The 25,705-nt window shown below is 34.5% G+C and overlaps 1 protein-coding gene across 10 annotated transcripts in view; it reads left to right on the top strand.

Moving 5' to 3' along the window:
* PCDH15 (protocadherin related 15) overlaps positions 1 to 25,705 on the top strand; it is a 579,778-nt gene that overhangs the window by 486,688 nt on the left and 67,385 nt on the right. For all 10 annotated transcript variants that reach the window (XM_087932347.1, XM_087932353.1, XM_087932355.1 and 7 more), the window contains one exon: positions 10,356 to 10,483. In XM_087932347.1, coding sequence (XP_087788473.1) covers positions 10,356 to 10,483 — 128 coding nt within the window. The remainder of the gene's footprint in view (positions 1 to 10,355; positions 10,484 to 25,705) is intronic.

Consider the following 25,705-nt stretch of genomic DNA (forward strand, 5'->3'; position numbering starts at 1 on the left):
CTTTATTCAAAACATATTCCTTGCGGTCATGAGGACCCAGATTGTTGGGGGCAATATGCTGACTCTGTAAACTGCTTAGAGAGGGCTATAAAGCATTATGAAGCAGTATATAAGTCTAATGCTATTGCTATTTGGAAAGTAATGAAGCTAATGAGTCACCTTCAGAGTGCAACCAGATGATTGCAAGGAATATAAATCCTTCCATTCCCCAGCGTTTAGTCAGAAATGAAGAGGCTTCTTGGATGAGGAGCAAAAGTCTTCAAGGAAAAAAACAAAGTCCAGTTGCCTTTGAAAAAGTATTTTTGGGACAACCATGACCTGGATGATTGAGAATCTCCATAGACATTTTGCCCTAAAGGCATTTTGCCCTTCTATCACCAATGAGTTAGACCAGACCAGGAAATCAACTCTACAGGAAGGCCAGAACTAAATGTTATTGAGATGGGTTCAGTGCATTTTTATTATTCAGTAATAATTGCTCAATCTTGCAAATCTGCTTATGCTCTGCCTGCCCTCTTCTTCCTACTCAAGTGTATTGCCAAGACCTTGCCTGAGGCTGTTTCAGCCTCCTTTGCCTAGAGAAGAACTTTTTGCCTATTTCTATCAAGGTCATCTTCTTTAATCTCAGCAAGTACCCAGTTTTGAGGGTTCCTAGATCCATCACTGTCAGCCCTTTGAGGTAGACCAGAATAGGAAACTCAAGTTATGAATACTAATACTGCTTTTATTAAACACTTACAGTAACTGAATCTTGCAAGCCTGAAACCATCTCACATTTCTGCTTTGGACATTGACTTTTTTTTTAATCTGACCATTGTCTTGGTTAGGCTTCTTCCTCCTCTTCCCTCAAGGTTATTTTCACAGTCCATTGCACAGTGTCACTAGAGACCTAGTTGGCCTTGCTAGTACAGAGTGTCTTACATTAACTTCAGTTCATTTATCAACTGTACTCTTTCCTGGACAGGGACCACCTCACAACTGTTTTTCACACTCCAGTAACTTCCCCACTGGATTATTGCAATGGATTGCTTGTGTGGCTGCCTTGGTTCAAAATAAAGCTTAATGGGATCAGCTCATATAATATTATAGCAACAGTACGTAGGTTTATATACTAAGTGGTTCCTTAGTACTTAGGTCCTTTAGAGCTTTCCAGCACTCTCTGGGTAGTTTACAGTGTCTGCATATTGACCCCAACAATTTGGGTCCTTGTTTTACTGACCTCAGAAAGATGGAAGGCTGAGTCAACCTTGAGGGTATGGGCGGAGTTTGCTTGCAATACTGCATTCTAACCACTGCACTTCAGGACTTCTTACATTATGCTGGTAAGTTGCCATCCAGTCTAGCTGCTGGTCTGTTGGATTCAGAACAGATAACCTAAAGGAGCATCTTCTTCTATATGCACCTACCTGGACCTTAAGATCTTAAAATGAGATTCTTCTCAAGGTCTTCCACCAAAATAAATGAGCAGAGGGAAATATTTCCTGTAGTGACACCCTGTTTGTGGAAAATACTCCCTAGTGAGGTCTGGTCTACTGGTGCCCATATTTTGACACTAGATGAAGACCTCCCAGGCTTTTAAATAATATTTAAATGCATTCTAATCTTATATTAGTTCATATTGTTTTAGGCTGGGACGAGAGCCTTGTTCCTGCCTAGTTTTGGATTTGATTTGATTTGATTCCATAGGTTTAACTAGAATTATATTTCTTGTTTAGAAAGTTTAGGATCCTGGACAAAAATTAATTTTTAAATAATAAAACAAATAGTCTCAAAAATATTGCAAGTCAAGGGGAGGTCACAAAGGTAAGAGCGATAAAATAAATTTTTAAAAAAGAAGGAGATTATGAAAAGACTGGAAGAGGTCAATGTAATACCCAAAGCTATATTTGTTAGGTAATTTTTAAAGGCAGCCAACATGTACCAAAGCAAGCTCAAACCAGCATTGTGATTTTTTTTTTAATTGGGAAATCCACTCAGTGTTAAATTTCATAGCTTTAAAAAACGTTCCTCAGTTTCACATAATCATAATGTGATAATTATAGTGTACCTAGCCTGAGTTTTAGGACAGGACAATATATGCATGTATAATGCATTGCTAAAAGCATGATGTAAAATGAAGATTGTTATCATTAACAGTACATTGCTTGAACATAAAAGTGAACCATATATTTTTATGTGGGCTCTATAGAAAATCTTATCTCAGAATATAGAGTCATAGAGTTGGAAGGGATCTAAGAGATCATCAGTGCAACCCTCTACACCCTGCAGGATGCACTACACCATATCCAACAAATGATTCTCCAGCCACTGTTTGAAAACCTCCAGTGAAGGGGAAGAAACCACTCAATAAGTAAACTGTTTCACTGATTGACATGTTTTTCCTAATGTCTAATCTGTATCTTTGAAATTTAAATGCATCGGTTCTAATTTCACTCTCTGGAACAAAGGAGAATAAATCTGAATCCCACACAATGTGACAGTTTTGGGGGGAAATTGAAGATATCTCTCACGTTTCCCCTTATCTTTCTCTACTGCATGCTAAACATACTTAAATGTAATTGTTTCTGATAGAATTTGGTTTCTAGTCCTTTCATCATCTTAGTAACCTTTTTCTGGGCTTATCAATGTTTTGTTTTAAACTGGGTGTGCAGAACTGAATGCAATACTCAAGCGAGGCCTGACCATGACAGAGAAGAGTAGGATAATTAGTTTCTCTTCTTGTTTGCTTCCCATACTGTTTGTATTGGCATAAAAGTATCTAGGAGCAGACTAGCAGTGATATAACAATCTTCCAATGTCTGAAGGGTTGCCATAAAGAAGAGGGGGCCTGTTTTGCAAGGAGTGGGAACTAACGTTGTAGTAAAATGTTAGTCAGTATTCAATTAGAGTGGATAATATGTGTATAATGTATTGAGGTTTCTTGATAGCAATAGCGATAGTAATAGCACTTAGACTTCACAGTGCTTTTTTTACAGCCGCCTCTAAGTGGTTTATAGAGCCAGAAAATTTCCTCCAAGAATCTGGTCCTCATTTTACCCAACTCAAAAGGATGGAAGGCTGCATCAACCTTGACCCTGGTGAGATTTGATCTGCCAGCAGCTGGCAGTCAGCATAAGTAACCTGAAGTACTGCATTCTAACCACTGTACCACCCCTCATGATGCACTTTTGATGCACCTTTTTTAATGTTTTGTTTGATTTGTGTTGTTTTTCCTTTCATGTCTTCTTGGGTTTTTATTTAGTTTTGTATTTTTTTTTAAAGAGCCGTGGTGGCGCAGTGGTTAGAAGTATTGCAGGCTACTTCTGCTGACTGCCAGCTGTCTGCAATTTGGCAGCTCAAATCTCACCAGGGTCAAGGTTGATTCAGCCTTCCATCCTTCTGAGGTCGATAAATGAGGACCAAGTTTTGGGGGGGCAGTATACTGACTCTGTAAATCACTTCGAGAAGGCTATAAAGCCCTGTTAAGTGGTATATAAGTCTAAATGCTATTGCTATTTTGTATTTTAACTTTGTTCTGAATAAAATAAAAAAAATATTTAAGAAAGAAGAAGAGGGGATTAACCTATTCTTCAAACACCTGAAGGCAGGACAAGAAGCAATGGATGGAAGCTAATCAAGGAGAGAAGCAACTTAGAACTAAGGAGAAATTTCCTGACAGTTAGAACAATTAATCAGTGGAACAACTTGCCTCCAGAAGTTGTGAATGCTCCAACACTGGAAGTTTTTAAGAGATAGAACTGAAATGGAATAGGGTTTCCTGCCTGATCAGGGGATTGGAGTAGAAGACCTCCAAGATCCCTTCCAACTCTATTATTCTGTTATCTTTGTAATTGGCACTCTTTGCTAGACTGATGCTTGTATTTTAGCTATTTCCTATCTGTATGACTACTTATCTTGTCAGCAGCGTCCTCAGCTCTGGTGTTTCAGAGCCTTCCCTTCTTTGACCTGGACTAGGAAACCTCCAAACCTCTTCCACTCCTATGATTCTATGAATCTCTAAGTACTGTAAGTATCTCCTGCTGAGCTGGTCTGGTAGCTCAGTCTGGTAGATTTTTTTTTTTTTTAGTTCCTTTGTGGAATGAAGAACATGCGTGCTGTGGCATACAGAGTACCAATAACATCTAATGAAATACGTTTATGCAAACAGATGTTCATTGGATTGGGAATTGTTTTGTTTTATGTCACATTTTTCATTGCATCAAAAATAGCTCTTGATGAACAGGTCTTCCATTAACAGAAAGGCATCTCTAGATACTAATCAAAATTTTGAGAGCTGAAAGCACAATATAGAAAGTGTTTTTTTTTTTCATGATTTGTAGATATCATAAATTAACATCCTTATACTAAAACTGAAGTTGGATATTTAAAACATCAAAGCTTTGTTAATCTACCTTTCTTGTATAATTAATTAATAATCTGATTAGAATTTTTTATTTTTTATTCGTTTTGCTGCTATATTCATATATTGCTCCTCTGTTTTCTATTAGAATCAGTGGAAACTGATTAAAACACATATATTAAAACACATGTTTTGGGGGTTCTGCATGATGCTTTGTTGGTATTAATAGTATTAATATTCTCTCTTGCAAAATTCTGTTTTTTCCTATATACCCAAAAGAACAAGATATTGGATTTTACCATGCACTGGAGAGCAAACCTATATTATTATCTTGGCATGTAGATGTTTTATTATAGTCTTTACAGTTACTCTTTACAACCTTGTTAGAAGGCTATTAAATACTGAATAACTCATAGGTATGAACAAAAACAACAGTAAAATATATGCCATATGAAGTGATGAGGCAAAATGAAGATTGTTAATTAAATGTCAGTGAAGTTTAATCTGATAGATATTTGAATGTATCCATATAATCCATGTCCAAGAGGAAGAAACATTTTAAGTGTTTGATATCAGAAATCAGAGCAATTTTCATTACTGTGATCCAGTATTAAAAATTCTTTAACTACTCTTCACAATATGGTTGCCAAGTGACAGCACCATATCACTTATTCCTTTGTTTGTAGCAGCTGTAGAAATAATACTCCATTGTGTTTGCTTATAACTATATTGATGTTAAACAAGATTGATGACAAGTCTGATAACAGGGAAAAAATTTCATTGAAGCAATCATTTTATATGACACATTAGTATACAGAAAAGCTCATCGCACATATTACTGAATTGTGAAAATCTGGTTTTAAGAAAGTTTATGGTAACACTGAAAATATTATTTTAGGTGGCTTTGTCATAACCTTTCTGAGAATAGAACTCTAAGTATTTCAAGAAAACATAATAATATGTGAAGAAAATATAGGACAATTAGATTGAGGCAGAAGAAAGAGGGAAGGATTCCAGTCATGGATTCAATGATATAGAAGAGTAAAATACTAACCTTCAGTTGTAATCTCAAAGACACTTTTTTAAAAGGCAACTGGACTTTGTTGAAGATGTTTCACTTGTCATTCAAGAAGCTTTTTCAGTTCTGAGTCAGAATATCAGTCACAACTGAAGAAGCTTCTTGAATGAGAAGCAAAACATCTTCAAAGAAAGACTAAGTCCAGTTGCCTTTTGAAAAAGCACCTTTGGAACAACCATGACTTGGATGACTGAGAATCTCCATAGACATCTCCACTTGGTATTTTGGGGAGTCCTACCTATGAAGTGGGATATAATGCATGTCTTCAGAAATATCAGTGCAATTATTCTATCAACTTTCTTTTAATAGCTTAGTCAAACAATGTTTGTACTTAGAGTGGTTATTTTGGAAAAATGCTTAGGAATACATTAGGTTCTCCGAAAAATTCCCTGAGCTTGAAGTATTATTTAAATATTAAAGACATTTTAATTCATAGTACATATAGTGAAAATTTATATTTTCCAGAAAATGTTTAACCTTTCTGCTTTCAGTCAATACTAACATTTTATCAGTTCTGCCGTTTCAGAACTAAACTATAGGTATGCAGTAATTTCTAGATAAAATGTTGAAGGTATAACTAAAAATGTACATCTTATACAGATTTATAAAGTTTAAAAGAGGCTGGTCTAAATTTCTAATTTTAAATATTTTCCTCATATTGTCTCATTCAGAACAGGCATTTATGTATGGTAAAGTGGGATTGCATCAGCCTTTCCCCAAACTGTACTATATTCTACAGTTGATTTAACTGGGCAATAACCTCTGATGTCAAATGCTGCAATTGTATGCTTGCAATATGATGTCTATGCAAAGTGTGTTAGTTCTAGCATTGGATTCTCATTAAACATATGCTATAATATGCCACCCACCCACCCACCCATAATTGTGAGTTGAATCTTCTGATTATTGAGATGATGAATGACACATATAAACTGCAACATAAAACTCAGCCATTGCTATTTTCAGTGTCACAGTAAACAATCAGTATTGGTTACCATGTCATGAAAATGCAGTGCAGCTTATAAAACAGTTTTTTGTCAGATGCAGGGACATCAATCCAAGCAATGATCTCTTTCTTTTTTGTCCCTACAGCATAGGTGGCAGTAATTTCTATGAAGAAGGGGTGTCAAACTCAATGCAGGGGGTACCTAGATCTGGCCCGCAGGGCCACTCTGGAAACAGCAAAAGACTGGCCTGTGGTGCTTCTGCCAGTGAAAATGGGCTCCCAAGTTCCGTTTTTGGCTGCCATGACTTCCTGCAACCCAATGCCAGTTTTCACTGGCAGAGGGTTGCAGGAGGCTGTGGCAGCTGAAAACGAAGCTCAAGAGCCCGTTTTCACTGGCAGAACACTTGAGATGTCACAGGCACCCCTGACATGACTGACATCAAGCTGGCTAAACCCACCCTGGCCCCGCCCACCCCAGCCCCTGAGGTCAAACACATCCTTGATGCGGCTCTCAGTGAATTTGAGCTTGACACCCGTGCTATAAAGTCGTCCATACCCAATTTTTAATTGACTTTAACGTTGCAAAAATATTGGTCCATATTTTTATTTTTGTCTTTGTTTTCAACTGTTTGTTGAAATCTTTCAGTGGCCAAGAGTTGCATTTTGTAATTTTTTTTTTTAATAATCCAAATTTGCACTGAGAGAGCTATGAAGCCAAACAATGGGCCTTGGAAAAATTAAAAAATACAGGATTATGTTTAAAATATAAAATAAAATAATAAAATGCACTCTTTCAGCAGTATAATGTGGACTTTCCTCAAAACATGTAATGTTCTGATGTCATATTTCAGAAGTAAACCTATACTTTCTCAATACACTTTGAAAACATATTCATGATTTCAGTGCTAATATCAAAAGTGGCATCCTTCAATTCTAGTTATAGCTTTAGAACTCTTTTTATAGCACAGTGCTCAAAAAGAAAATAATCCAGCATAATCAGGATGGCAGTTATGAATAAACCGATCCCACATATAGCTCCCTGAAATAGTCATAACAAGATGTCATAGGAAAGAATAAATTCTGCAAAGATATAACTTTTTGCTGGGAAATAGGATTTCTTTCAGCAAACTGACTTTACAGTGTTTTGCAGAATGTGCCGATTTATTTTATTAGGATGTCTGGAAAGAGATGTGAGTGCTTTTGATATTTTTTATTTGTTGGTGCTTGGCTTTTTATTTCTAATCTACTCTTTCCAAACCACTGGAATGGAAGGAAATTGTGTAATGAGGCTCAGGATTCTATCTGTTGCTCTCACCAGTCATCAGCACAATAGCTTAGGAATGGGATGAAGTTTAATATGGAGAAGCAATCAAAAGATGACTGGTTTGGAAATGGGTTGGGTCTGGTCAAAGGCTATGTAGAGAAGCATTCATACAGGACAGAAAAGTTGGACAATGTCTTCAAATGTTGCTGATGTATCCATTTTAACTCCTCTTCTTAATATTTCTTAGTCCAGTAACCCAGAGGGAGTGGAGTGTATTCAGCCTGTTCTGTGCTTCCCATTGTACTTATGCACACATTGTATATGGATATAACATTGTACCTATGCACACATCATGCATGGATGTAACACAGGGAAAAGTTAAAAACTCATACCTACACAAAGGCACACCATGTTGTGTGCTCACACAGAAGAAAATAGAAATGCCTCCCTCCTGGTTATCAGCCCTGGTAAAGGTGTTAGTAAAATAGTTCCAAAAGCCGTGATCTGCATGTTTTCATTAACTTGTTTGGGATTGTTATTTACTTTCCATATTGTTACCAAGACTTGGATGCAGTTTTGGATTCTGGTTAGTAGAAAAGAAATGCTTTCAAACCTAACATGCCACAAGCTTTTCAGGACTCCAGTTGCTCCTACTGGGGCCATTCTGGGTTTCAGAATATGAAGCTGATTTTATTTTACAGCATTTTCCTCCTATCTGACGTTAATGTCAGAGTTCAAGGACAAGGAGCACATTCCTCTAGGTTAGTGTCTTATCTAGTGGCCAAATATTCTTAATTTTGAGAAGCCTGTAAGGTTTAGATATTTCAAAGATTCATGTAATGAATAGCTAGTTACAGCTGTGAGCTATTTCACTAAAGCTGTCTGTATTCATTTTTTCAGTTGATTTTATCCAAATGTAAGGATTCACATTTCTTAATACTGTATGATGTCTTCAATTCACCAATAGCTTTACTTTCCTTTTTTTGCCCCTCTCCCTTCCTGCCCTGATAGATGTGGGATGTGCATGCTTCAAAATCAGTGGTGGGATTTAAAAAATTTTACTACTGGTTCTGTGGGCATGGCTTGGTTGGCATGGCAGGGAAAGATAAAATCTCCAGTCAGAGTTGGTATTTGCCGAACTACTCAAAATTACTGCTTCTCCAGAACTGGTCAGAACCTGCTGAATACCACCTCTGTTCAAAATGATTCGTGCAAATATAGCTTGCCTTTAAAAATAAGGGTTGCTGCTTCCAGTGTTCATTAATTTTAAGCAGTGGATTCCATCAAGTTGTTGCATGTTTGGGTGGGTGGGTGGGTGGGTGGGTGGAAGGAAGGAAGGAAGGAAGGAAGGAAGGAAGGAAGGAAGGAAGGAAGGAAGGAAGGAAGGACAGAAAGAAAGAAAGAAAGAAAGAAAGAAAGAAAGAAAGAAAGAGAGAGAGAGAGAGAGAGAGAGAGAGAGAGAGAAAGAAAGAAAGAAAGAAAGAAAGAAAGAAAGAAAGAAAGAAAGAAAGAAAGAAAGAAAGAATTCTTTATTGGCTAAGTGTGATTGGACACATAAGGAATTTGTCGCCGGTGCATAAGCTCACAAGTGTAATATAAACAGCAAGTAATAGGTCATAGATCATAAATCATAGTTATAATCATTAGTTATAAATTACAAATAACAATTGATAAATCATAAGAAATCAATAGAAGATGTAGTTAAGATGAAAAGATGAGAAGTGAGATAGTGATGTAGGAATTAAGTGTTTTGCAGAGTGATGCCATAGGGGGTGGCTATCTTTATGTCTTGTTTTGGCAGGCAATCATCTCTAGTTCTATTTCTATGTTGCTACTATTAAAATGACTCCTGGTGACTCATATAGATAAACTTTCAGTGTTCATATAGCATGACTATGTAATGATTCTATGCACAATCAGTCAAACTGCGCGATCCATAAGATGTAGTAGTCCTTTTTTCTGTGACCTTCTTTTATCTATAAGGCAGTGATCCTAAACAATATATGACTTAAACCTTACTTGTATGCAATTCAAAACATATATAACCAATATCCCATGGATAATATAGTAGAATTGGAAGGGACAAGCAAAGTGGATGACAAGTCTTGCACAGAATGCCTATTAATAATGGTGAAAAGCAACTATAAAAGATGCTAAAAATAGCATCTCTTTAAGCCTTTAGGAGCAAGAATTTAATGCTATTAATTATTTGCTGGAACCTGTATTTGGAATCACCTGAAGAATGAAAAAGAATAACTGAAAACAAAGAAAAATATTTTAAAACTTATTAGGAAGTTTTAAGGAAAATAAAATTCTTGACACATCCATATTCAATATTTCTATGTTAGCAAGAGTTTGATTTTGTCCTTCATTGTAGAGTTTTCAAACTCTTTCTTTTGTTGATTTTTTGGGGGGAGAAAGCAATTCTGTTTAATTTCCATTGCGGCAGCAAAATATAAACTTAGGTTTTTTTCACAAACTTTAGAACAAAAGCATAACTAATAATTTATGGTCCCTAAAAATGTAAATATGCAACAAAATATAAACTTAGTTTCTTCAGAAACTTTAGAAGAAAAGCATGAATTAATTATTTATGGTTCCTAAAAATGTAAATATGCAGCAATTTTCTTTACAGCTTTTCTAACAGCATCTAGAAGAGACATGCTTATGACTTAAGGCATTCAGTGTATTTTAATTTTGCTAACCCTTGTTTTTTTTTTACTTTTAGGCAATACTGCAAAGATATTCATTGAGGTTCAGGATGAAAATGATCATGCCCCTATCTTCACAAAAAAAAATTATATAGGAGGTGTCTCCGAAGATGCTAGAATGTTTTCTTCCGTGATCAAAGTGAAGGTAGGAATTATGCTGAACAACCTGTTTTGCTTTCAATATTTTTAGAAAGTACACTTATAAAGCCTACTACCCATTCAAACACGTACCCTAGAGTCTTATCTGCATGCAGAAAGATCACTCGATGTGCATACAGATTTTCAGCTATCTGAGAGTTGGAAGCTTTACTTATTGAAAACTATTTAACAGAAATTTCCAAAACTGCAGAAGAAGAGTTGAAAGAAATTTGAAAATAAGAACTGTGAAAGGGCTGAAAATTGCTTCACTCCCTTAAATACAGAAGCAGCTTCTATAATAATTCTTTGAGGTTTGATAAATTTTTAATTACTGCTTTTTTTAAATCCCAGAGTATCCTATTAACACTTCCAGTCAGATCCAATATTTTTAACTTATTGTACTTATTGTTTCTACTATACGCTGCCCACTCTTGAAAGTATAATTATTCATAGAATAACAGTTTGAAGGGACTTTGGAAGTCATCTAATCCAATCCCCAGCTCGAACTGGAGATCCTATATCATTTCAGACAAATGGCTGTCCAGTCTCTTCTTGAAAGCCTCAAGTGATGGGGCACTCTCAACTTTTGAAGCAAGCCATTCCACTGGTTAATTGTTCTCAGCGTTAAGAAGTTTCTCCTTAGTTCTAAGTTGCTTCTCTCCTTGATTAGTTTCTATCCATTGCTTCTTGTCTTGCCTTCTGGTACTTTGGAAAATAGACTGACACCCCTTCTTCTTTGTAGTAGCCCCTCAAATATTGGAAGACTGCACCCTTAGTCCTTCTTTTCACTAGACATACCCAACTCCTGCAACTGTTCTTCATATGTTTTAGCCTCACTTAAATATAGAAGCAGCTTCTATTCTTTGAGTTTGATTAATTGTTTTTTTTAATTACTGCTTTCTTTTTAATCCCAAAGCATGCTGTTAATAATTCCAGTCAGATCCAGTATTTTTAACTTGTTATACTTATTGATATAATAAATAGTTTCTAATACAATGCTGCCTACTCTTTAAGGTATAATTATTCTTGCTTAGCCATTATAAGTTCAAAATCTGAACTCCTGTATCTTTGCAATCTTCCCAGAAGATACTATTTAATAGTTGCTACCAGTAGGAAGGTTGGAAAAGGTGATTGATGAGAAATGTTTTTATGTAGTTCAATCTAGCTTTTTCCCCTAGCTGCAATATCTCTGAATTAACATAATAAAGAACTGCCTGAAATAAAATATGGCAGAAACACCTGCTATTGTTCCATTGGATTGGGGAGGGGGGGCTCAAAAAAAGGGGGGTCAAGGAAGACAGAATTCCTTATAAACTAGGCTTTTGGAACTACTTTTCTATTTTAAAAAAAGTTTATACCCTTTTTCAGATTCACTATTGTACATAAAATACAAAATGAGGTAGATAACAAGCTAAATCTAAAAAAATGTAATGAATTATTTTGTGTATTGAAAACAGAATCACTTTTGAATGCAGAGATAATCTACACACAGAGTATTGGATACTGCCTGAAAAATAGAAATATGAAATAAATATTTTCTCATACTTTGTACCTTTCCATGCTATATAACTATGACTATAAAGACGTTTTATTTGTTGGACAAATAGTAATATGATTATAAGGTGCATATTCATTGTGATATCTGATTTCTTTATATTATGCTTATATATAAGTATACCATGTATACTTTTTTCTCATTCTGTATGATAAGTTCCCTCTAAGATTTTAAGGCGATATATGTAATTCTCTTTGTTCCAGGTTTTCCCACATCAACTGCAGCAAAAAGTTTCATTTGGTTGTTTGGTAATTTAATATAATTTGAGCTCCTAAAGCAGTATGGAGCATAAGAAAAATGAACAAATCATATAAATTAAAAGAGCCCTCAAATTTCTTACAGCTCCATCACAGAAAATCTAATGTGCATTCTTTTTTAAGCATTATTTGGGATATACAGTAGACCACGGGTGTCAAACTCTGCGCATCAAGTGCATGACATTTTGTGACATTTTTTCCATTTGTGGATATGGGGTGGGCGTGGCACATGTGGTCCGTGGGCTGCCAGTTGCAGTAGACTGAAAACATTTTCAGGCAGATTAATGTTGTTGTTAAATCATAAGAAATATTTATTTAAACTTTTATTGATTTTCCAAAACTGGATGTTGCCTTGTTATACACATGATAATATTAATGATAACCATATATTTAAATTTCTGATAAAAAATAAATTGTTGGTTTTGCTTTAAATACAGTTCCTTTTAAACACCCAAGTGTTTTAGGTGTTTCTGAAGTTGTCAAATTGTACGGGGCACATTTTGATCAATTAAAATGTTTTGATGATTTTTCTGATTCCATCATTTCTACATCTTATGTGAGGCCATTATAAAAATGGAAAAACAACCAACAAATAACAAAATGTTGTACAACTAAATATTTTCTGCTTTAAATCATTTTTAAAAGTATGTATAGACTTTTAGGGTTCCAAATTCACAGTAGCTCTTCTTACACTGGAGAAAGCCTGAAGTCATGAATAAAGCAAAGGGTTTTTAAAAATGCTATTTTGGTTTTGAAGTTCAAACCTTACACTAAAAACAAAATCAAAGGAATATTTCTGATTACTTAGCTCAGTTGCTACATTTTAATGGAAAGGGAAGTTCTATCAGTGCAAATGTAATAGGAAGAATAATTAAAATGCATACTTAAAATAAGATGTAAGAAAAGAAATAGTTGATCTCTTGAGTAAAAAAAGAAATAAGGTTCCAAATTTTTGCTGAGGTAGAAATGTTCCGTTATTATTGCTATTCTTGTGAGTTTCTCAGCAGGTCATTGACAGTGATAAATGTATGTGAAAACCTGAAAACAGGAAATATCAGAACATTTTGAAGTGAGATTTTTAACTCTTCAGAAGCATTATATGTTTTATATTCTGAGCCAGATTCTAGCACATTAGTTAATCATATTAGATAAACAGCCTTTTCCAAATAATGTGATTTAATCGAACCCTAAAAGGAAGAGTTGTCATGGTGCTGTTGCATTTTTATTTTGAATGAGAGAAAATTGGACATTTATGGCCTATAATGTTGCCAAATTACCAGAGTAGAATCAGTTGAAAACCACAGCTAGATTATTATTATTATTATTGGCTTTCCAGCCGTATACATTCGAGAAATGTAAGCTGCTATTTACATATGTTCAGATTAAAATGTAAACCAGGCTAATTACTCCCTACTGCTATGAAGACAGGTGTGAGGCTTTGCTTACCACTATCTTTTCCCATTTGTGGCATGTTCTCAGTAAATACCAAGCCAAATAGATTATTCTTCAGATGTGTTCTGTTTTTCCCAGACTGGGAGAGGGATGGGAAGCTGTCAGAGGCATCACTAGCAGTGTTCTTCCTTGGGAGAAATTGAATCTTAAGGAGTAGAAACAGTTTTAAAATATTATTTACTTATGCCAGAATCCTGATCAAGCTATCATGTGGCTATTTAAACCAGTCACATTAAATGCATATCATATCATTTGCCTCTCAAGACTTTGATTTTCCTTTAGCAAAAGATAAACCAATAAAGAAGAAAAAGAGGAATAAAGAACACTCTTGTCTATAACTGAGCTGCCAAAGGCTGTGGTTAATGTGTGATGGGAAGTCTCCTTTGTAATGTAAAAGAGAGTCCACAAAGAAGAAAATATATGTCAAAGTGAAGCTAATTATGGATCTTATGAAGCTTTGAATCTTCATTATTTATGTGTTTATAAGTTTGGGATCATACAGAATAGAATTTCAATAACAAGAGTTATAAGGGACCACGGAAGTCTTCTAATCCAACCCTTTGCTCAAGCAGGAAACCTTATACTATTTAGTTGTCCAATGTCTTCTTAAAAACCTTTCATGTTGGACAACACATAACTTTTGGAGGCAACTTGTTCTACTGATTAATTATTCTGTCAGGAAGTTTCTCCTTATTTCTAGGTTGGATATCTCCTTGATTATTTTCCATCCATTGTTTCTGGTCCTGCCTTCAGATTCTTTGGAGAAAAACATGACTCCTTCTTTGTAGCAGCCCTTGAGATATTGGAACACTGCTATCATGTCTCACCTAATCCTTTTTTTCATTAGACTAGACATACACAATTCCAGGAACCATTCTTCATATGTTTTATCCTCCAGTGCCCTAATCATCTTTGTTGCTCCTCTCCTATTTTTGCTCACATAAATAATCCTGTGAGGTAGGTTGAACTGGGAATCACAGTTACTCCACAGAACTTCCATGAGTTGAGGTGGATCAGGCTTTAGATATCCCTACTTCTAATCCAGCATCATAACTACCTTTTTAAAAAAATTTATTGGTTTTTAAAACGAACATAGACAAACAAAACATAAAAACCTCAAGCCATCTTCCCTATATATACATACAGTGTGCCAGTTGGTTTACAAATTGTTTTGTGCTTCCATTTCATAGTCTTCAATTACAATTACATTGTATATATTCTCATTTTTTCAATCAAGTATTAAATACATTAATATTATTGTTAATCATTTGACTATACTTTTATTCATTCATGTTTTACAAAATAATCATATTTAACTGAAATTGTTTCATGAGAGTTGATATTATCATCTTAAATCTATCTTACAATCATTTTTTAGATATAATAAGAAAAGAATACATCTTTATATATTTATTATTTTCTAAGATTCTACATATTTCCTTATTGTATTTTATTATCTAACTATTGATAGAAAAGGTCCCAAATTTTATAAAATTGTTTATCCTTTTTCTCTCTAATTTCAAATGTCAATCTACTCATTGCAGCACATTCCAATATTTTCTTAATGATTTCCTCCTGTGATGGTATTTTCTCATTTTTCCAATTTTAAGCAAATACAATCCTAGCCGCTGTTAAAACATTTACAATCAGGTATTTCAATTCTTTACTATATATTTCAGGTAAAATTCCCAATAAAAATATCTCTGGTTTCAAATCTATATGCTTTTTTGTCATTTTTTCCAACCAAGTGTGGATTTAGTCCAATACTTTTTAGCATCCGCACAAGTCCACCACATATGGTAATATGAGCAAGGTATCTGATGACATTTCCAACATTTTTCAGATTTGTTCTTGAACATTCTTGCTATTCTTGTTGGGGGGAAATGCCACCTGTAAAATGTCTTATACAAATTTTCTTTATATGCTGTTGACATTGTCATTTTATAATTTTGAGACCACAATTTTTGCCATTTCTCTAGATCAATCCCATATCCAAAATTCTTCTCCCAAGCAATCATTGTTTCTTTAACTTATTCTTCTTTTAGTTTAATTTCTAATAAATATCCATACAACTTTTTAATCACCTTTTCATCAGTCCCTGTCAAAATCTTATCTAAGTCAGTTGATTTATCATAGAAACCTTCTGTTTTAAAGTCTTTGTCATACCTTGAATGTATTTGCGCATATGAAAACCAATTCATCTTTATACCTTGTTCCTCTAATTTTTGTAGAGATTTAAGTTCACCCTTTTTATTCAATATTTCACCATATCAAACTGTTTGTTCCTTTTTATATATTATAGGATAAGAAAATGCTTCAATAGTCAATAGCCAGACTGGAATTTTCAAATAACATTGTCTTTTAGTCTTCTCCAGTTTAACCACAGAGACTCCATTTATAATGTCTTCTAAAATACCCCTGTGATTTAGTTCCTTTATACCATAACTATCTTATCACACGACTTTATTGATATCACATGGTTTAAATTTGACACTAATATGGATAAAACTATAGACCAAGCATAACCATGTCTCTTGCTGAAAAGATATATTAGTTAGAACATTTATTTAAATGCCATTCACATAAATGTTATTCTTTTAATAAACAATTTTATAATGAATGACTGCTGAGATCTGCTCTGCTGAGTAACAAAGGTGACAATTTTACATTTTCTGTTTTCCACTAGATTAAGATTTGTATTTTGGAGGGGGGAAAACTTAAGAAAATAAAACAAATTTTTGCAAGTCATCATGTGAGAAAATAAGGATAGATGAATAGAGTGTCAAAATATTTTCCAAAAAAATAAAGCCATTTGCAATGACTAAACAGAAAATGTTATCCACAGTGCTTTGTCAAAGAAAATACTGTCTATTCCCATTAGCCAAAAGAATCAAAGTAGTCATGGGCAGTTGCTGGAGAATAATTGATTTATTAAAACTTGTGGGAGAAGCCACTGGTAAGGACTAATCAATAAACCAGAAGTCTAGATTATTTAGCATCAAGATACTTGAAGGATTATCATTCCAACATGACAAGGACTCCCTATATAGAAGATGATATCAGAAATGCCCCGTTTTCATAAGGCAAGGAGTAGCTAAATCAAGTAGGTTTTATATCTTATCTTTGGGACATGTTCTTTGAAATAGCTTCCATCTAAAAGTTAGATTACACTTTTCCTGTAGGCAAGCAAAACTGAACTTTTCTGAAAGGAGTTTAAGATGTAGTTCTTCAGCACCATTATGTTCTTATTCTACATATTACTATTATCGCTATTTTTGTATATTCTCTTGTAACCTGCTGAGAATCTGAATGGTTTGGTAGATCAAATCAGAAGATAGGATAGAGCTACAAAGCAGAAATCAAGCAATACACAAATAGTCTGTGATTCAGGAATATATCAAAATTCTTTCTCGCTTAAGGAATGCACAAAGCTTCTTTTAACCTTTCCTGTCTAAGAAGAACCAGTAGGCAGATTCTATGGTACTGAACAACTGGGTTCATTATTCATGACAAAACATAATTTGTTTTTAACCATGATTTTATAAACAAAGTTTCATAGTCAGCATTACACTAAGTGAAAGGCAAACAGAGTAGTACAAAACAGATATTCATTTAGTGACTATTCAAAGTTATAAGAAGCACTGAAAAAGTGAAATGACCGTTTTTCACACTTATGACTGTTGCAGGATATCCATGGCTGTGTGATCAAAATTCAGCCACTTGGCAGCTGCCTCATATTTATGATGTTTGCAATGTCCCAGAGTTATGTGATCTTCTTTTGTGACCTCCTGACAAGCAAAATCAATGGGGAAGCCAGATTCATTTAACAACCAAGTTGCTAACTTAACAGCTGCAATGATTCACTTAACAAGTCTAGCAAGAAAGGTGGTAAAATGGGCAAAATTCACTTTAAAACAATCATTCTGGCTCAATTGTGGTTGTAAGTCAAGAACTTCCTATATGTGAACCCCATCAACCATTCCTATACAAGAAGGTACTTCACTAATAAAGCTACTACCTTCAGGTTCAGTGATTCATTACTTGAGATAACTGCAGAGAGATTTTGCTCCTCGTAAGTTGTTCTCTCAAATGCCTGTTGGAACAGGTTGCCAGAGGCAGCTAGACTCTTATTCAATTATCTCTGTCTTATACATCTCAAAATTAATGACATTTAATTCCTGTGGCTACATATATAGGATTCTGGTTTAAGAACATGGATAAACCAGGCTTAGATATTCTGTCTAAAACAATTGATCATTTTTAACTGAAGAACAGTTTATCCAAATAAATTTCTTCAATCTCCATTCATTTTAGTCATCTATCTATCATTGTTATTCAACATAGAAAAATGTTTTAAAGTTGGATCTTCAAAAGCCATGTTGTCTGGGAATTCTGAATGCCTTAGTTTCCACATAACTGCAAATTGGAGAAAACAGTTCTATATTATATCATATATTGGGAGCTAAACAAGTTCTTTTGGCTTGTGTACTCTTGTAGTTACCAATATACTTCTCTATATATAATTTTAACTATCCCAGGTAATTAGTTTTTATAATTATTAATTTGTACTGTAGGAATTTATGTGCATTGGAATAAAATAAAGCAAAGCAGTTACATGCTTCTAACATGATCTCCATTTATTTATCTGAGAGCCATAAAAAATGGCTTCAATCTGATGGGTGCTTATATAGTAATTTAAGTTGAAATTAATTCCTAGGATTTTTACAAGATATTGCTGTAGCTTAAATATCCAAAGAGTAATGATGTACTTCTATTTCTCATACTGAAATACAATATGAACCAGAAATATACTTTCTTGTATAATATTATTGGTGGTCTCCTATTAAATTGAATTAAATGTTTTGGACCAAATAAAGAAGAAAGTATTTCTGACAGAGTAATGAATTTAAAACAAATAAGAACAGACAGGCAAGGAATTATAATCAATTCACATATATTTCATGAAAAATAAAAAAATGTGCAGTAAATGTATCTTTTAACTTTACAAATTTAATCCTATTGCATCAGGAAACTAATGAAACAAATTTAATCCTATTTTTCTATTTATTGTGGAGTTCTTAATAAAATACCTATTTTGAAAAGGTATAAATGTAAAGCATTTCTCAAATATATGCGCTCTCTCTCTCTCTCTCTCTCTCTCTCTCTCTCTCGCTATCTATCTATATGTGTGCACATGTGTGTGTGTGTGTGTGTGTGTGTGTGTGATATATATATATATATGGTATTCAGCTTTGTTCGGGTATTTTCCCACGTTTTTCCCCAATGTGGGAAAATACCCGAACAAAGCTGAATACCATACATGTAAGTACCCGTGAAAACTTAAGAAAACACACACACACACATTATATATATATATATATATATATAAAATCTCCCCAGAATAAATGTGTGCACTTTCAATAATATGTATACAACATAAATTAAAGCAAATTATTTTACTATCTAAACCAATTATTTTAAAAAAATAAAAATAAATTAGAAGAAAGTATATTCTGTCACTTAACTAATTTGAGCATTTCAATAATTAATAAATTAATAATACACAAATTAATATTAATAGACATACACATACAAATACTTACAAGAAGAGTTTTGCTTCAATTCTATTCTTTCATTTCATTTTTTTCTCTTTTCAACCTTTTCTCCATTTTCCTCAGGAACAACGTTTTTGCAATCACTGAAAAAATGATCTGTCCCACATTCTGAAACTTCCATCAGCCTTGTTTCCTTTATTAATTCTGCACAGCTTTTCATCATAAACACAATCTAATAACATGCTTTTCAAAGTGGATGCCTCCCTTGGCCATATGCACATTTAAATGGGATTAAGTTTAAATAACATAATCAAAATTGGCCTATGCACAGATATTTATAATTCTTTTTCTTATTTATTTCTGTAGTTGCCCAGAGTCATGCTATATGACTTTGAGCAGTATACAAAATGAACTGACAACTCTAATCAATCAATCTAAAAATAATTTCATTCAAAGTATACTAAAATAGTAGAATGTCAATCAAAACAGAAATCTTCATCAATTGTGGGCTCAATTCATAAAGAGATCAGGACTTTTTCTCTCATCAATTCACAACAACGAAAACAACGTTTTAGCATATTCATTCAGAATATTATACCTTTAAAAAAAAACTCATTACCAGGTCTTTCACTATCACTATTCACTGAAATATAACAAGTAATTATCACTAATCTATGAATTCCTCATTTCATACATGGACTAAATAGGATAGATGACATGAATTCATAATTTCTGATGTGCATTCCAGCTTTTTAAATTTAGAATTAAATGTATACTCTTGCCTCCATGTTTGCATTCTTGAAGTCCAAAGTGTAAAGCCACCATCAATCAGACTGATCCCATCCTTGGTGCTAGCTTGAGAGTAAATATAATCTGACTACATACACGTACACATCCTTTTCATAATAAATATTTTTTAAAAAATAGTTGCATCTATTTGTCTATGAAATTTGCTGTGGTTTTCAGCATAAATTTTTAAAAATATTTTGCATCTCAGTTGTTTTGAAGACATTTTTCCCCTCTACATTTTCTAGTGTTCCCTATTTAGACTGCAAGGTTCAATTAACACATTAGCCGGTAATTGATTAATTAAAAGACTGAAGTTCTCTGTTTAATAGTGTTGACATATTCCCTCAGTGTTTTACAGTTCATTAACATCTGGTTATAACATAGAATGCCTTAAGTGATGTTTGGGGGTTTTTTGCTCACCTTTTCTCCCAACTTCCCGACAAGGAGTAATGAGAGGTCAAACAATGTCCTTTGCATTATTCAGTTTTAATTAGTTAAATAGCAGTTTTGTCAAAATACTTTCTAAACTCTGAATTCTCCTAGGTTTATCTTAAGTAATGATATAATATTTCTCACAAACAGTTAATGTTTCATTTTTGCCCCCACTTGTCTGCTGCAGTCCTTGAATTGCCAATTCAGGTTATAGAAGGGAATGGTGAGCTATAAACCCCGTGCTCCCCCGAAGCTGTACCAAAATCTTCAATATTCAAGAGCTCTGTCAAGATAAATCAGATTTCCTAAGTACAATATGCTGACTCCGTAAACCACTTAGAGAGGCTGTAAAGTGCTATGAAGTGGTATATGAGTCTAAGTGCTATTGCTATAATTGATATAACAATACTAGATAATGATAGTTGTACCATCCTTAGGCAGACAGACAACAGGCTGCAACTTCTGAAAGCTCCTGTACTTCTGAAAGCTCAAATATTAGCAATTTCATATCCATTTGTGCATTTGGTGGCATTGAGCTTCCTCACTGAAGCTAACTTTCCACAAACTGTAACAGATTTGTGAATTTTGAAAGAATTTCAAATGCAAGGTACCCCTTTCCAGTGTTCGACTGCAAACTATCCTCTGTTTAAACAGAGCATTCACTTTTCTGCTCATGATTTCCACTACTGTGGCAACGGTCTGGCCTAGTGATGATTCTTTTGGCAAAGGAGAGTATCAGTTGCATTCCTGATAGAATACTCATCATCTGTCACCCTGTTTTTAAACGTTATTCTTGATTAATGCACTGTGAGGAGTAAAACTCAACTCCAAAGTTTTTGGAATACAAACAATTTTATTGAAGCATTTGCAAAAACTGGTGAGTCTCGATTTACACAGGGAAGAGATCACACCCAAATAGTGAAGAAGCATACTTTTATAATCATCCTTCCTACCCCCTTCAGCTTACGCCACATCATTCCTTTCCAGGCCCAGTTGATAGGCCCAGTCTGATCATATGCTTTCCAACCACCTATAATCTATTATCACCCCTAAATGTTAAAAGTTAGTCAAGACTTTATTGTCACCCAAGCTTGCTAAGCATTCATACACACACACAAACACACACACACCTCATGTTCCCCTTATCGGTTTCCCTCTTTCACAAGAATTGCCACACAACTGTGGGAAAGAACATTTCCCAAGTGAAAGAAGCATTTTAGATAGAAAAACATCAAAGTAGGTTTGGGTTAGATACATTCTCAGTCTGTCCATAGTTGGCTTGACTATTTTCTTTGTTCATAGAGGCTTGAGAACAGCTAAAATGCTACAGTGTATTAATGTATACATTAATACATTGTATTTAATATTTAAGCGCACCAGCATGACTACCGTCCCTGTCTTACTGTCCCCATTTATCTGTATTTACTTCCTTTGTTCCTGTTTATGTTTATACTTATACTTGTTATCTTGTACATGTTTGACAAACAAATAAATAAAATAAAATAAATGCTTTCCTGTCAGTCCTGGTCTCCAAAACAGAGGCCTTTTCTTGAAAGTTAAGACTTATGGGATATTATCCGCAATACAATTGAAAAGGGAATTTAAACATGGCTCTACCTTGGATATGTAGTTCATAAGCTATATGCTGGTCCATATAATGGAAAATTAAAACTTATGATATGGTATCCCACAATACCAACCAGGCTTCTATTCCACCTATGTATTCCAAATGTATTATATGTATTATATCTTCTTAAATACATTTTGTTTTCTGTGAAGATGCCAAAATCTGAAGGGATTCTTTCATTCCACTTCCCCTGTGCAGATGTTTCACAATCTTATTACTATCTTCTTTCTTTCTGAAAGCGTATCATCCAAACATTTACATAATTCAGGATGAAGGTCCATTGATAATTCCTACCTGAATCTATCTGGACTATTTCCACCAAAAGATGGGGTGAGACAAGACCTCTGTATTCTAGATGCCGATTTTTCTAACTGGCAACCAATACAACCATTCAGGTTCCCTCATCTTGCAATCATCGCTCTCCAATGTTAGCAATTCGAGCCTTGCTATGTGCAGACAATGTAGTAATTTTATCAGTCTCCCAGGTGGGAATGAGAAAGGCATTGAGGTGTTGGCTTCCTTTATCTAAAAGAACAACTTGTAGCAAAAAAAAACTAAGGCACTAGTGTTTGCACAACATAACAGATAGAAAATTTATAGGACCCTAACAGAGCAAGTACATACTTATAAATATCTTCAAGTGCAGTTTCAGGTTCTCTTATCAGGAAAATGTGGCCCAAGGAAAATGTGGCCCTTAAGGCACAGCTGCCTTAAGATTCTTCTATTCAAAGAGGGAACATTTTACTCCTGCAGCTTGCAAGGTTTTTCTTGCTAAAGTAATATCTCTGCTTCTTTGTGGCATTCCAATTTGCATTTTTACAAAGTTTAATAGCCTGGGAGCCCTGCACTCCAAATTTATAAGAGCTATACTTGCAGTTCCAAGATGCATCAAGAATGCTGTTTTATGGTTAAAGACAACTTTGGTTTTTGTGGGCACCTGAACCTGATTTTCTCTCCTTAATTTCTGGTTGCATCACACTCATGTCAGAGGTACAGAGGTGCTTCTGGGTAGAAAGCATTAGCTGGTGACATCACTGTTGCCTAGGGACACCCAGTTGGGAATTCCTTTCATGTCCCACAGGAGGAGCTAGAGAGAAGGATGGGAGCTCACCCTTCCCCATGGCAGCACTTACGTCTCAAATACTTACTGCTTACTGCTTGTCACGTCAGTCTCCTAACCATGCGAGCCATCATGGTCCTCAATTTTTGGTTGAAATTGAAGTTTTTCTTCATTGGGTCTGGCAAAGAGTTATCTTAAAGCAACATATCTGGAATATGGATTTTCAAACCAGTTTAAAACTAGTATCCAGCTTCCTGATTTATGGATTTGTTTTATTTATTTGTCAACTTTATAAAGCTTCTTTTCAAATGGCCATCATCTTATCTCTCTTGTTCTAATTCTGAAATTCTGGTTGGCTTTGTTCTGCCCATGTGGAGATCACTCTGTGGAATCTCCAAGAGTGAAGAAGTCATTAGCTTCTTTCATGGTCTCTCTATAGAGAATCCCAGAAGTTAATGAATCTTTACATTAGTTTGAAGAACTACCCTGATAAAGAATGCAAGGTTCATCTGTCACTGATTCTAATTGACCAGGTCCTGACTGTATTTTTCCAGATCATTTGATTTTGTGCTTCCATTTATTATTTCGGCCCCATCTTTAGTTGAAGTTTAGCTCACATTTTTGGGTGATTGCCACTGCTATCTGTTCTACAGTTACTACTATCATTTTATTGCATCTCTTGTCTTTTTTCAAGTGTTACTCTTAATAATAATAGGTTTATATATTTTATTATCCTTTCTGGCCTGAAAATCATAATAAAAGTTTGGTTTGATTTTATTTGTAATTCCTGGGTTTGAGTACAAGCTTAACTTTCCTTGTGTAAAGCACTCTATAAGACGCCTCTTCTATATGCTGCAATATTCAAACATTTCCTTACCAATTAGTGTTACCAATTGGAACAAAAGTGATGTCATAATCCTTTTGGAGAATATTTCTTAACTGTTGATCTGATCTTTTAATCTTCTATACCAAGTTATAAAGACCCATTTACATTCTACAGCTTTTCTTCCTGCAGGTCATTCTGTGGGCATGTGATTTTTGTATCGAAAGTTAATTTCTTACTTTAAAATATAACTTGAGAGAGAGAGAGAGAGAGAGAGAGAACAGATTTCTTTTCAGGTGAGGAGAGGGAGTAGAACTCCTTAGCATCAGAGCGTGTTAATAATAATATACAAAATACTAATGCTCTGATGGTCATTTCAAAAAATCCTTTCTTAGTGAGCACCTAGAAGCCAAGAGGAACATCCGTGCCAAATTTCAAGTTTGTAAGGCTTTACAGTTCTGGAAATTTTGTCATGATGCATGAATGGTATTTACACACACACACACACACACACACACACACACACTGACACTGTATGTATGTATAGACCTCCGAGCTTCCTTCCAATTCTATTATTCTATGCTCAATGTTCTATATTCAGAGATATCAATAAGCTGGAGCTTTGGTCTTCATGGATACCATTGTGAAATCATCTCTAAAGAGCTCTTGAATGACTATTTCCTTTTGCTGAAGAAAAAGGGTAAAATTTCATTTCCCTTTAGACAGTACAAACACCTATATTTCCCTTCGAAATCTCTGCTTTTAAGCCTCTGATGAAACCCCTATTTTCACTTAAGTTGAGATGTTGCATTTGAAACACTGCAACCTAATCTCCTGTGCTATACATTTGAGCATATTTTACATGCACATTGTTTCACATTTTTAGATGTTTTTCATTTACATACGGTAATCTCTTTCAGACAGACCACTCTCCCTGACAGTCTCTCTCATAAGCAATTCAACTCCTTCCCTGGCAAAAGAGCAGTTTTCTTTCAATTGTATAATGTGTATAAATTACAAAGTGCACAATGTTATTGTAGTGTCTTTCACTGGCATCTTTCACTGTTATCAAATGTGTATCTACACTGGAATAGGCAAAAGCATCAATATTCTTTTTTTTTCTGCTTAACAATGCAGTCTTGCCTTCAGCAAAAGCTCATTTTCCATCTGATAGATAAATGGGGAGCCTTGCAGTTAATGTCCAGTTTAGTAAATCTCTACCTTTCTTTAATTAAATTACAGGTTATAACAGAGTCAACACATATATGTTAAAATGCTTTTTAGAGTTAGTTTAAGAATCTTCTCTGTTTTGGGACCAGAGTTTCTTCCTACCAGCGTTATCATTTTGCTGTCTTCATATGTATTGTGCCTTGATGAGTCACTCTCTCTGAAGTAAGGCTTGTCTTATTTCCCACCAGAACATAACTATTCTGGGGCATTTAATCTGCATATATGGGTATATTTGCTGCAGAAGTAGCACCTTCTACTTCTGGCCCTAATTTTAAAAATGGCTTTTCTCTTCTTTGCTAATTACTTCCAGTACCTTTGCATACATTTAAATTAGAATACTATAAATTGAAAACTTGAAGCTTCCCTGATTCTTAGAACATTCATAATAGTTTCAAAACATCTGCTTAACATCCCATAAGTCAACTAAAATTTATTAAGAAAAGTACATG

Source organism: Pseudonaja textilis, chromosome 4, assembly GCF_049901715.1.
Source record: "Pseudonaja textilis isolate UNSWEBS1 chromosome 4, rPseTex1.2, whole genome shotgun sequence".
NCBI lineage: Eukaryota > Metazoa > Chordata > Lepidosauria > Squamata > Elapidae > Pseudonaja > Pseudonaja textilis.